Raw genomic sequence first — 14,177 nt, forward strand, 5'->3', positions numbered from 1 at the left:
ATTATCTAAATGTAGAAATTAAATAAACATATAAAATCTTATAAACAGTGATTAACAAACTTTATTCTTCATTCTGAACTTTAACATAGTCTGGAGCTTCTTTAAGAAACTTCCTCAGCATATTTTCTTCCATTACATCCAAGTACCATTGCATCCTATGTTTGTGTTCTTTCAGCTCATCTGTTGATTCATCATTCTGATGGATGGCTGCCCTGAGGTCATGTAGCTTTGAATTTCCAAGTGATGGATCATCCAGTTCCAGAAACCCAATCTTCTTTCCATTAGGACTAAAAGTTAAGACTTCCCTTTCTAGACTCATTTTTATCTTAGCTCCCCCAACAGGCATATCAACAACATATTCAGTTTGATCAATGTGCTTTAGAATGTAGCTTGATTTGTAAGGCATTCCTCTCTGCTTTAACTGTATCAGGTTCTTTATAAATGTAGACCATATGGCAGTTACATGATTGGTTACCTTGAGAATTGTAGAAACAAGTTCTAGTTCCTACCATAGTTTGTCTCTCAAATATTCTTGAGTCAACCTTAATCTTCTCACAGACTCCAGAAAATAAATCATTTTCTCTCCAACAAGATCAATAATAATTTCTACTGATATGATCTTCTGTAAGTCTTCAAGCATTACATTGTCTTCAATTTCTGTCAGATTAGCATGCTTCCTTAGAATCAAAGCATCACCTATAGATGGATCAACATTTAACCTTCCCAGACCACTTGTGATTCCAGGTTTTCTAGTATGAGAACTTCCACTGTAAATCTTATTTAATATTTCAGAGGAATATCTTCTAGGTGCAGGTTTCTTGCTTCCCCATAGTAACTTTCTCTTTTCTTCAAAAGTAAGTTTTGGCTTATCAGAGTTTGTGTTTTCAAAATCAGGATTTGATAACTTAGCTTGAATTGGGTTCGAAGAATTAACAACATGAGTAGTATCAGAGGTTATGATTGGTTGAACAACATTTGTTTCTTCATTAATTTGAGCAATGTCAGAGGTTGACTTTAGTTTTTCAGCCCAGTCAGCTGCATGAATCTTCCTTCTTTGATGAGCTTGACTGACTTCTTCTTCTCCAACTCTTTCTTCAGTATCAAAAGCTTGAGCTACTGTATAGACTGGATCTATCAGTATTTGAGATTTAGATGTCTTAGATACTGATTTCTTCTTAGCAACAACTTGGGCTTTAGGCTTTGATGGCTTGAGCTTCTCTCATATCTTCTCTTTCCCCTTATGACTCATGCCAACATTTAAGATTTCTTGAGACATCAGATATCTTTCATCATCTGCTTGACTTGCCTGCCTTATGACTACCCCTCTGGTTGGTCTGTTAGAAGGATCATCTTCATAAGGATCTTAAAAGATAATAACAACATCAACATTTTCTATCTTCATAGAATTCTTGAATTCTTCCTCCATCCGCCTTAATTGTTCTATATCAACTCCAGGATTTTCTATCTTAAATATTCTTCTACTCACCTCAGAGTCAAATGCTTGAATCTTTGGGTCCTTGTAAAACATAGTTGTCTTCCTTCATTTTACTTCCAGAGTTTGAAGATACTGACTTACTTCTGCACTAGCTTCTATCTCCAGAATGCCTTGATCATCATCAACAGTTGTGACTTTCAGAGTTTGTTGAGTTATTATAGTCACAGTCAGTTCCTTTGATTGTTAAGTTATTCTTTCATTTTTCCACCTTGTCTAGATTGAGTTCTAGTGACTTTTGATGAACCACTAGTTCCAACTAGATGTTCACCTCTCCTTTTCACAATCTCCTTCCATCCTCCCTTATCTTCAATAAGGAATCCTATTCTATTACAATAAGAAAACCAAATACATATCCACGTATGATTGCTTCTGAATAAAGTTTTTTATCGCCTTAAATTCTGCAATCCTTTTCCTTCTCGAATATCTAGTGAAGTTACTAAATACCGATGACATCATCTGTTGATCATCAAGTACTGATAGACAAGTACTAATGACAACACCTTAGGTAAATCCTGATAATAACTCATGATATCATCAATTATATCTAACATCTGTAATGCGTATTTCGTAAGTATTTTGGGCGGAACGTAACGCCAATCAACATTTTTGGCAGTTGGGACTGGAAACTAGTGTATTTCGGTCATTCTTTCAACAAATTTCATATCTTGAAATTTTAATATATTGTTTTTAAAAAAACTTACAAAATGTTAAAAAACAATCCATACATCGCACATGTTCTGAACTAGTAATTATAAAATACAATTAACTCAATTTATAAATTTTAAGTTAGAAAATACTGTAAACACATATGTTAAAAATTAAAATTAATAAAAAGCAAAAAAGTTAAAATAAGTCGTAAAAAAATAAATTATTACCAACTTTTAGCTTCTCTACTATACTATTATAAGTAGAACACCATTTATTTGACAGTTGTTGGTCGATTGTTCGGTGCAGTTGGTTGATGTAAAACCAGATACATGAGACATGTTATTTAAACTGCTCTTATAAGTTCAGAGTTCGAATTCCGTCAACAACGTAATATATTTAAACTTTTATATTATTTATTTTAACAATTTCTATAGGTTCAGGATTCGAGTCTCGTGAAAAACATGTTATATTAGATATTTATTTTCAGTCAAGTCTCAAATTATCATAAAAGATATATTATTATAACTTATTATGTTTTTCAATTTATTTTTCAACTATTGAAAATATATATTAAAATATAAATAATTTATGTTAAAATATTTATTAAAAATCATTGAAGTGTTAAAAGACGTCAGATCTAAAGTCACTCGTTGGATACAATTATAAGATAACATTATATTAATATTTAAACTGCTCTCGTCAGTTAAGGGTTCGAATCCCGTCAATAGCGTATTATATTTAAACTTTTATATTTTATATTTTTTAAATTTTTTATGGGTTTAGGGTTTGAGTCCCGTAAATAACATATATTATATTATATAAAAAGTAAAATTATGATGAAAAGTCTGGATACCCTCGGAAACTCAACTAAATCCAACGAGAAATTTTTCCTCGTAATTTGACTGACATTAGTACAATGACTAAATGCCCAAGTCACCGACAATGTACCAACTTCGATAATAATTGAACATATATGCAAATTGTAGCCTTCAGGGGAAAAGTAACATGAATTTATATTAGTATATCGTGGTCCCTGAATAAACAGATAGGAAAAAAGGAAGGCAAAAAAGCAGCAAAAAGATTATTTTAGCACTTGCATCACATTTATGTGATAAATTGTTGACTGTCACATTAGCTTTATCAAGTTGAAAATAATCACTTTCGAGTACCAATTGATACCCAACAAAGAGGGTCCAGATTGTTACAAAATGAGATGCTCCAGGTCCCCTCCCTGCAAAATGTGAGGTTGAGTGTGCAATATCAAGTTAGCAATTTTAATTGGTTAAATAATTATGAACGATACTTAACATCAATATTATAAAAATTGGGAACCGAAAAGGATTGGGGGAGTTATTAATTTATGATTAATCGGAAAATCAATAATTAATTAGAGGATTGGGAACTAATCGGAGAAAAAATCGGATATATTTTATATTTAATTTTAATATTCTTATTTTAGTAGTAATTTATAAGTTAATATATATTTTTCAGATTATATAATTTATAATTATTTTAATTCAATTGAAAATCTATATTATATATACTGTAATAATTTATTTTCAAAATACCGATAAAAAAATATATAGGAATTAATCGAATTTCAAAAATTTAATTAATCACGTGTCTTCTTAAAAATTAATCAGAAATTAATTAATAAAATTGGGGATCTTTCAAATCATGCTCAACATACATAAACATTTCATTTAATAAAAACTTTACAAATTACAACCCTTCAAAAAATCATCATTACATTTGATAAATGTATAATAAGCATTTATAATATATTTTAAATCAACTGTTTTCTATTAAAATTTATAATATGGCATGGGCACTTGGGCAGTGTTTGTTTCATTGATCTGCTCCGGTTACCATTTCTTAGTTCACTACTATTAAGATAACTAATACTATAAAATACACCAAATTCATATTATAAAATTTAATGATTATTGCATATTTTTATGCATAAAAAAACCTGTGAACAAAGAAACATTAAAAAAACGAATAAATAATGTTGTATGTATCTGTCTCGGGACAGCTATACATTTGTAATTTCCAACTCACGCTTCAAATGTATTTCAACTTTTTATGTTTTCTGCTCCCTCCTCCCAATTGTTTGTAAACAAATAATTTGGGTATGAAGGACAAAAAACATAATAAAATTATGTTATTTTTGTTAATATAGTGGGATGAGAGACCAAGAAATAAATATAATTTAATGAGAAAAATAATAAAGTTGGTTAAAAAGATGAGATTATTCAATATTTATAAATAAAGTGAATGTAGTCGGAAAAAATAGGGGGTATAGTTAATTTTTATATTATAAAATTTTTACTATTTTTTATAAGTTTTAAATGTATATAATTGAATGGAATATTTAGAAAATGAAAATATATAGAAATGAATGGGATTAACATTTTTCAATTCACTTAAATCACATTCCATAAAGACGCGTAGGCCATGCACCAAGATATAATAACTTTGATTATGTTTTTTTTCCTCTTAGTACTCATTGGTCACTGATAAAAAGATCTTGTGATTAAGCACTAATGTTGTTAGTAATTATGGAGCATTAATGTGGTGGCCATTTAGTAGATTCTGTAAATATGAAACATGATTATTGAATTTGATATTTTTAACTAGAAGTTTATATAGAGAGATACTTTGTACAAATTATGATATCTGATTAGAGAAGTTTCATAAAATCACCTTATTTTATGATATCTGATTAGAGAAGTTTCATAAAATCACCTGATTTAATGTATGAAGTAGGGTTAGATGGCCCAAATTGAATATGATATTACATCATGAAAAATTAGGAAATTGCATGACATTTGAAAACTGTTTTGAAATTCAAGTTGGGGTAAAATTTTCCTCATAATTAAAAAATATATCGACATAAATATATTTAATCAAATCAAATACAATGATAATTATCATAATATAAAACTAATTTATTTTTTAAAAAATATCTCATTTATCTTTTATTTAGCATATTTATCAAATTGAACGATTATATTAGGACAAAAAATTAATAACCGTATATAACAAAACCGGGAAAGTGGAAGTATTGAATAGAAAGTTTCGGACGTAAATATTTGAAACAAAACTTGAAACGAGTTTTACGGTTTTAACAATTTTCCAATAATAATCATGTTTCGAAATTTGTCATTCTATAACGCAATTTGCCATAATAATCAGAAAGTGTTAAGGGCCCAGTGGGCCATACTTTATATAAATGTACACACATGATCCAAAGTAAAGTGTCTGATAGCAAGACTAGTGTAAGAAATGCATTGATTTTTGCCATAATACGCCGACCGAAATTTTGTTGAAATCTTATTATAATTTTCTTGATATTCGAGTTTCCATTAATGCAAGCTCTACCTCAGAGCTCAAATGAAAAAAAACAAAGCATCCCAAAAATACTTACAACTTTTTATATACATACACATTGTCTGCATTCAGTCTGGTCCTTTTACAAGTGTCCCTCTCCACCCTTTTGTTTTCTTGCTCTTTTGTGGATTGAAGCTCTGAGATCACTATAATTTATGCCCCTTTATTGAGGTAATCTCTCTCTCTCTCTCTCTGCGTGTGTGTCTGCTTTTAAATAATTTTTATGGTTTTTTAATGATAAAGTACTCATTTTCTTGAATTTTTAGTTCATGGGGTTATTTGTTTGATCAAGAAAATATGATTTTGATGATCTTTTTGTTGTTTTGGTGATGTGGTGTGAGTTTTCTTGGGTGATTAAGGGCTATTTAGTGTCAAATTTATTGCCTTGGCTTTTAATTTTACTCTGTAATTGTATCTCTGTTTTAATTGCTGTTATAAAGTCTGGATATTTATTTATATTTTTAAGTGAGATTTAATAAGGGATTTAGCATTCTGGTGATTGCAGATAGTTAGGTTTGTTTAGCTTCTTATTTGGAGAATAAGGTGATTTTGTGTGTCTGTGTGCAGAATGCCTTGTACTTTTTTGATAGAATTGTGTGCTGAATGCTGAAACTTTGTTAGTTAGATTAGTTGTTGTGGAAATATAGTAAGGTATATAGTGATTCCAAGCTTGAACTTGAGAAATATTATCATGAGTCGCGGCTTGGACTAGCAAATGAATTTACTGGTGTATCGTATTCTGTGCTGTATCATTGAGTAGTTCTTTTTAATGCTTACTGGAGAAATCAGGAATTTTGAGTTATTGGTATTAATAAAAGTTACTCTTTCTCTTGCTACTAAAGAATTTGATGGAGGACAGGCGATTAGATTATTATCAACCATTACTATCAGTAAGGCGTTCCCCATCACCAGCACCTTTAGAAAAGAATAGAAAAGAGAAAGATGATTGTTCCCTTCCGAAAATTCCTACCCTTCCTTTTTACAAATCGGAGCTAAAATCAGGCCCTATCAGGAATGCAGGGACTGTTCCTTTTGTCTGGGAACAGTGCCCAGGAAAGCCAAAGGATGAAAGTAAGTCACAAAATTGTTCTAATCAGAGTCCTGTCATTGCCCCAAAACTTCCTCCAGGGAGGATCATGGAAATGCAAAAAGAAACTTCCAAGTATTCAAGTGCAAGTAAGCAACACAAGAAAGTTCCTTATGGCTTACATAGTGCATCGGTTTCAGATGAAAATGATTCAGGAGTAGAGAGCACCGAAGATGTGCTGGAAATTGAAAACTCTGATACAAGGGAAGGCAACGAAGAGTATTTGGATGCACTTGATACATCTCCAAAGACTGAATCATTCTTTCTGAATAGTAGTTTTAGTGGTATAAGTGAATTTGACGGTTCAAGTGTAAAGACATATGGAAACTTTTCAATAGATCCAGAAACTCGCAACTTTATGATGGATCGGTTTCTGCCGGCAGCTAAGGCAATGACTTCTGAAGCACCTCAATATGCCCCTAGAAAGCAGCCTGTGATTCAGGAGCAACTAACACAGACAGTGAACGCAGAAAGTAGTGATAAAATTCATCCAATTCGGTACAGGCCTAATGTTCAACACTATGCTTGCGAGGAAGGAGAAGAAGAAAGTGACGATGATTACGATGATCATGGTCAATTTTCAGCAAAAGCTTGTGGTTTGCTTCCCCATTTATGCTTAAAAAGCTCTTTTTTCCCTTCAAACCCATTGCCGGGAATGCGTAGGAGGACACGAGGGCAGTTATCTAGAACACATGGAAGATCTTTATATGCTGCTTCATGCTGTATAAATGAGAGTAAGGTTAGAACAAACCCCAATGCCAACTTTACTTTATTACTTTTATTTCTGACAAATCTCTTAATTTCCAGCAGCAATCTTTTTTTCTTGATCAAATGTAACCTATTAATGTTGTATAGGGCATTAAGGCTACTGTTTATCAGCAAAGACCCGTAGGTGTTTCGCAGAAACATGAAGATACAATTAAGTCTAAAAAACAGAGGGACCAACATAATCACCTTTTTCCACAGAAGCTGGAGGGGTTAGACTTGTATAGACACATGCAGGGCGGTGGAATGGTAGCCCGCCAAAATGGATTATTACAGTCCACATCTTCTGCGCAAAAGCCTCTATCATCATACGATTATGAATTACCTAGATATGCCTTTTCTGAACAAAGAGGAGACTTCAGCGATTGTAAAGAAGCGAAAAATGGTGGGGAGACTGGTGCTAATATGAATGGGAAGGGCTTTAGGACATTTAAAGAGCTATTGGCTGATACGAATAGCAACGAGGAAGTAGATTTTGGGAGTCCTATGATCGAGAAAACCCTGCATGTAGATATCATACATAAGGCGGAGTTTCCTAGTATGTATTCCTACGGTCTGGAGATGAAAGGGATGCCAAACCCGAATGCAGATATTTTAAAAGATGTTGGAAAATTTAAGTCAATGGAAAACGCCGACTCTGCAGATTCTTCATATAAAGATCCTGAAAATTTTATTGTCAAGCTTGAAGATTACATAAATGTTACTGCTCAAAGGCCAGTTGATGATTCCAGTGCAACAACCAAACTACTAAAGAATTCTACACAATCTATAAGCTGTAAAAAAAATTTAGCTACCACCACGGAAAAGGAAGTACTTGACTACATGAACAATGATTCTAAGAATCTGCAATCTCTAAAAGCAGAAGACGCAAGACAACCGAAAGAAAGCTACTCCATGTTCTCTATCCCTCCACCATTACCGAAATCTCCATCAGATTCTTGGCTTTCGCGTACTTTGCCTTCCGTGGCTTCAAAGTCACCATCTTTGCAAGCACATATTCCAAAAGTAATTCGTCCTACTGACCTCACTTCTTACAAGTCCTCTGGTGATCAGAAGTGGGAAACAGTTGTTAAAAGTACCAGGGACCATCGCCGACAGGTAAAATCTTCCGATGAAAACTAGCTTTTATTTAACATTTTCTTTCTTGGTCAGGTTAAACTTGTGACCCACACTTACACTTTTTACCTCTCTCTGTCAGGAACCATTAGCATCTATACCAGAGATTTAGCAGAAGCCTGTTATGAAGTTCTTTAACTTGTTCACTCTCTATTATACTTTGGCTGGAAGTCCTATTGCTTGAGATTTGAAGGTTCCAAAGTAAATTCTTTTCTCTTATATAATTTTGCAGGTGGTTCTTTGTTGATATAAGATGGAATAGTGATGGCCCAGTACATTGAAATTTTCTGGTGCTCATTCTATTTTGTAATTAAAAAGTTGAAACAAAGATGTCCTCGCAAATGACCATAGACTCATAGTAATTGATTGCTTTACAGAATAATGGCGATGCTACTTAATTGTATACAGATGTTTATACTTTTCTGGTGGTCGCGGATGTTTTTCTTGTGGATTATTGTTTTTCTGCCTGTTGATTCTTAGGACCTTCAGTTTTTCCTGTCTGACATTTTAGATATGGCTGAATTTGATCAACAATTTCTTTCCACGTGTTTCGTTGAAATATTTTTGCACTTTGCTTCCGAGTTTTATCAGCTCTCGCAAAGAATACTATCTTATTACAGTCACAGCGTATGAACATCTACCCTTTAAGGTATTTAGGTTGCAAGTAGCTACTTCATTACGGTTTAGCAATGACCACTTCAGAATCTGGCAACAATACAAATGATCCGGAAGTAATTAACATTATATGATTAAAAAAACAGTTATCAATAACAAGTATTGAATTCATACATAATGAAAGCCTTTAAAGCAAGTACTTGCAAGATCTCACTCATGATCAATATAGCATGGTGAGATCCCAAGTACTCAGCCCCAATTTGGCCTTGTTTCTATCTGTTTGTAAATATTACAGTCCCACCTTTCGACATCAAGTTTGCTTTCTCTATGTTGTTCTTTATTGGGCTTGGATGATATATTTCTTGACATATCTGGCGATAGAGCCAGAGAAAGCATCGTATCGATATCTTTTCCCCGGTCGTGAAATCGATGACGCTTCATTTCTTTTTCATTGTCAATGCTGGGGCTTAAACTCAACTGTAAACTAGGCAAACACTTCTCTTTTTCGCTCTTTTTCGTTACAACTTCTGTACTTGCTCTATGCTGCACTTGCCTTATGTCTAGTCCTTGCCTTTCGTCGAGTTCTTGAAACTGTATGCATAACAAACACTTAGACTTGATCAAATACTATTATGATAAGCAAATATTTGATAAGAACAGAAGATTCACCTTTAGTGATCTGGTCTCCTCAAATCCAGCTGAGATGAACATAGAATTATTATTTGGCATAGCTTTAGAATATATTATCTGTGCTGATGGAACTGGAGAGAATTTTGGATCTTCTACACAACTGGCCAGTCCATTTCCGGTGAAACGGGCATTGTCTCTAACCAAATGAGTACCCAGTCCTTTGAATCCTGCAGAATTACTTAGTACCGCATTTCTTTCATAACCATACAAGCTTTCTGAGCTCATCATCTTTTCTCTAACTGGACTAGATGATTGATCATTGCTCCATAGTCTCGCCAACGACGGATGATTGCCGAAGTTCCATTTGTGGTTTCTGCAAAATTAATGATAAATAAAATAAAAAATTGAAACAAATTGACTAGAGCCTAAAAAACAGTTGTTGTTAATTGGTTTTTACCTTGAAGAACTTGCTCTAAAATCGAATGAAGAGGTTTTGGCTAGGGGAGAGAGCAAGTGGCTTCTGCTATGGCCACTAAAATTCTCATAGGGATTATATCTTCTGTACATCTCTGAGACTTCATCCTTTCCATGAACAAGTCGATTTGTTCGACTAATTACTGCATTCGAAACACATAGATTATTTAAGCAGGAGTGCATACTAATAGGGGTTGCCTTTTTTCCTCCGTGAAATATCATATATTATTTTGTTCGATATTTTAAATCATCGTTAAACATTTTTATTGGAGTAACTATATGCATTCTTCCGTGAAATATCAAATATTATTTTGATCGTTATTTTAATTATTGTTAAGTTATGACAATAAGAAAGACACGTTTCTATTGGAGTAATATGTATATATAAAAAACGAGTTACTAAGATTTTTTTTAAGAAGAAATAAATATAAATAATTTAAATGTGCACACCCGTATTAGAATTCAGACCAAATTATTTTTATAGTATATTGGAATTTGGAATACTTTAGAATTGAAAACGTGCATGCAATAAAATGTGTGTATCTATAAATATAGGGGTGCAGTGCACTAAAAAATAATGCATGTAGAGTATGTGAACAATCACCAATTTGATTAAACCTTTGCAAAAATGTTTATAATTTCTTACCTTGCCCAGACTCATCCAGCTTCTTGCTTCGATACATCTGCAGTTCAAAGAGACCAACTAATTATCTAAGAATTTATAAATTTAGTAACGCATTCTGATCTTTGATGTGTGTGTGTGTAAATCATGCATGATCTACGAGTTCCCGTTTTCGAAACTATGATCTAGCGATATACGTACAAATGCTTGACAATAATGTCAAAACAATTCTGGAAAGTTGAACACGAAGCTCTATGCTTGGCCAAACGTGTGGCGGTGTGGGCATTGGGACCAGATCTATATATAATGCCAATTTCTCGATCTACACTACGCAGACAACTGCCCAGTATTTTAAAGGGTTCCCATGACACAAATATACAATGCATGCAGACAATACTTACAACTTCCAAGCTAGTTACAGTTACAGACCCCGGGGTATTTGGTTCATCGTTGATAAAATGAGTACTAATTCTTGAAAAATGTACGTTTTGCGAGACCAGACTCCCTTCACGCATAATTAGTACTCATTTTATCAACGAGCGTTTATACTTATTATTATGAGTATTGGTTATATTACTGGTTATGCACTGTCTGGTCTAGTGTATTGCATAAGTACTAATTCATGAAAAAATATGTTTTTAAAAAATACTTATTTTTGGAAACGTTAGACCAGACACACTCAACGCATAATTTTCAATTCATATGAGCTTAGATCTATTTGTTTGATCGATTCAAAAATTCCCATGCACTCGATTTATGCATAAAGCATTACATGTTTCAATTTATATGATGTTTTGTATAATAATAGGAATAGAAAGCACAATTAATTTTGTCAATATTGCTGAATCACGTTAGATTTTGAGTAAAATGAAAATAGTTGAAACTCTTCAAAAAGTTTTCTGTTAGAAACAAAAAAGAGAAGAGCAACTGATCAGCAAGTACACGCACACAGTAGCTACCTGCAAGTGACTTTTTACATGAGCAATATTGAGTCCTCTGACATTCATCAACTGTAGAACTAATTTGGGAGTTGCTCCTGCAGTAGACAAGTACTTGTTAATTATCCAAGCAACAATAGAAAGTTAGTTAACCTGTTAATTAACCGATTAGTGCTGAAAATCTCGGTACTAAAACATAATTAACCGGAAAAAAGTTCATACTTTCTTGGCCGCCTAGCCTTTCAACAGCATGCACAAAAGCCAGATGGAGATCAGGAGTCCACCGAAGACGAGGCATTTTAGACCGAACATATTGCCTAACTATACTACCACTCACCTCTTTCCCCTCAGAATTCGTGTTATTGTTATTACTGCTTGCTTCTGCTGATCCTTCATCTTCTTTATCAACTTCATGTAGAGTATTTCCACTAATTTTATGTCCATTTTCATCCCTACTTGCACCGCTATTATCGTTACCTACTGCAACCTCATTCAAGTCGAATAAAGAACACTTTTGATTAGACGACGGTGGAGAAGCCTTTCTGATGCTAAAGATCTCCACTTCATCGGATATGTTGATTCTCTGATCATCATTATCCATCGTGCCTAGTCGTAATCTTTTCCATCATTTCTCCATTTTGACAATGAATTTAGTTGTCATCTATATATTGCCAAGCTCAGCCTGCTGCAGGTTGAAATGAAAGATGCTAAATAATTGCGGTGAAGGAGCTAGATTGTTACTTGAACATATGTTAATGTTTACATACTGTATGTCCGTTTGTTGATTGCGCTATGTGAATGTAACATACAACATAAAGATGATATTTATGTATGTGTGACAATCAGGCTAAGTAATACTCCGTATACAAAAGCTTCAAGTACTAACAGAAAATTTGGATAAGTTAATCTCAATCGAAGGCTGATCAGTTTTTAATTTTTTCTAGATTTTCTAAAATTTGATTTCTTCTTTCTTTCTAATTTATCGGTCGAACGAATATATAAAAAGTCTATTTTATCCGAAGCTATATAGCTAGGTTATCAGTTATGAGTATCAAGAATCTAAGTTACATAAAGTCATAAACATAGTACATATATTTGAGTGAAAAGAAAATCAAAGAGAGGAGTACTGTCTAATATCTATATCCGGCGAGTAGAAAAACACAGACAAGGTATGTCGGTCAACTCACCCAAACTTTTTTATTTATTGACTGAAAACAAAAACCATAGCTATATATGGCTTATTAGAAAGACAATTGAGTTTTGATAACTGCACCTGGTGATTAGAAAGTACTAACATATACCATATATGTAATTTAAGAAGATGGAAGAAGTGAGCGGATGATATAACTCAAGTGGCAAAGATTTATTTCTTATCGTACCAAGTTTTGGGTTCGACTCGCTCACCAGATGATTTGTTTGAACAGACGGTCACTTGTTAAAAAAAGAGAGGGGAAGTAAATCAATGAGTAAAGATATATAGTACACACCATACATGGAGGATGAAATTAAATGATCAAGCATACATATATGTGAAAGCAAACATAAGAATACCTAAATCAGATCAAGCTGCAGCTTCACGATTAGCCTACGATTCTTCAAATAGTACTATTCATGTGTACACACATATATGATTGAGATCAAACTTGCAGTAGACAGAAGGTCAAGTATGTATAGTGATGACAGATCTCAGTGCTAAACAAAGAGATCCAAACATAAACCTAGCTAGAAATCTATAAGAGTATGTGTGTACATACATATATGTCTACCAACTGTTCTTTTGTGTGTTTATATAACATGCACAAAATGAGAGAGAGAGAGAGAGAGAGAGAGGAGGTTACATAAATGTAGAGGGGGATGTTCTGGGTTTTCTGGTAGGAATCTGTGGAAAATAAGCATAAGATATTACAAGTACTGTGACATTATTAGCCATCTATTCAAAAATTCTTCTCATTAATGACATACATGACCTACTAGTATTTTATTTACTCTGAAAAATAATGTAATGCCAATATCATTATACAATAATAATAATAATACCTACTGATAATTATATATGTATTTGCCATGTCAGAAGGAAGACGATGGTCGGGATGCTCCAGTTGAATACTCACTTTGATATTCTCTCTTTTTTAATGGTGAGTAAAACTTCAACAAGTTACAGATGCGACTACTCTCTTGGACTGTTGAAAATCATGTGATTTCCTCACTATTTTATACCCCATTTTATTATTCGTTCCCTCACTGTCTTGCCATTTATATACGGTTTAGTTGACTATAGATACTTCCTTTTACTAAATTCTGTTGTTCTTTATGTATTGATTGACACTATTAATATCAAGTCTAACTAATTCCTTCTTAACAGCTCCTTGAATTCTTTTACATTCAACAATGATC

At 33.1% G+C, this 14,177-nt stretch overlaps 2 protein-coding genes across 3 annotated transcripts; one reads left to right on the plus strand and one right to left on the minus strand.

Annotated features, from left to right (window-relative positions):
* The first annotated feature begins 5,423 nt into the window (after positions 1–5,423).
* Positions 5,424–9,046, plus strand: LOC141711744 (uncharacterized). Its single transcript, XM_074514416.1, has 4 exons — positions 5,424–5,707; positions 6,379–7,362; positions 7,479–8,486; positions 8,587–9,046. Exons 2-4 carry the CDS (start codon positions 6,385–6,387, stop codon positions 8,614–8,616), a joined length of 2,016 nt encoding a protein of 671 aa, XP_074370517.1. The 5' UTR covers positions 5,424–5,707; positions 6,379–6,384; the 3' UTR covers positions 8,617–9,046.
* Positions 9,047–9,158: 112 nt separating this feature from the next.
* On the minus strand, positions 9,159–13,701 carry LOC141711745 (uncharacterized). 2 transcript variants are annotated; one of them, XM_074514418.1, is made up of 7 exons: positions 13,335–13,701; positions 12,006–12,465; positions 11,805–11,881; positions 10,870–10,906; positions 10,207–10,366; positions 9,789–10,122; positions 9,159–9,710 (listed from the first exon to the last, which is right to left on the minus strand). In XM_074514418.1, exons 2-7 carry the CDS (start codon positions 12,382–12,384, stop codon positions 9,369–9,371), a joined length of 1,329 nt encoding a protein of 442 aa, XP_074370519.1. In that variant the 5' UTR covers positions 12,385–12,465; positions 13,335–13,701; the 3' UTR covers positions 9,159–9,368. The 2 variants fall into 2 exon arrangements, with proteins under 2 accessions (XP_074370519.1, XP_074370518.1); XM_074514417.1 differs by having other exon boundaries at positions 9,160–9,710; positions 12,006–12,468.
* Positions 13,702–14,177: the final 476 nt, after the last annotated feature.

Source organism: Apium graveolens, chromosome 3 (genome assembly GCF_009905375.1).
Source record: "Apium graveolens cultivar Ventura chromosome 3, ASM990537v1, whole genome shotgun sequence".
Lineage (NCBI taxonomy): Eukaryota > Viridiplantae > Streptophyta > Magnoliopsida > Apiales > Apiaceae > Apium > Apium graveolens.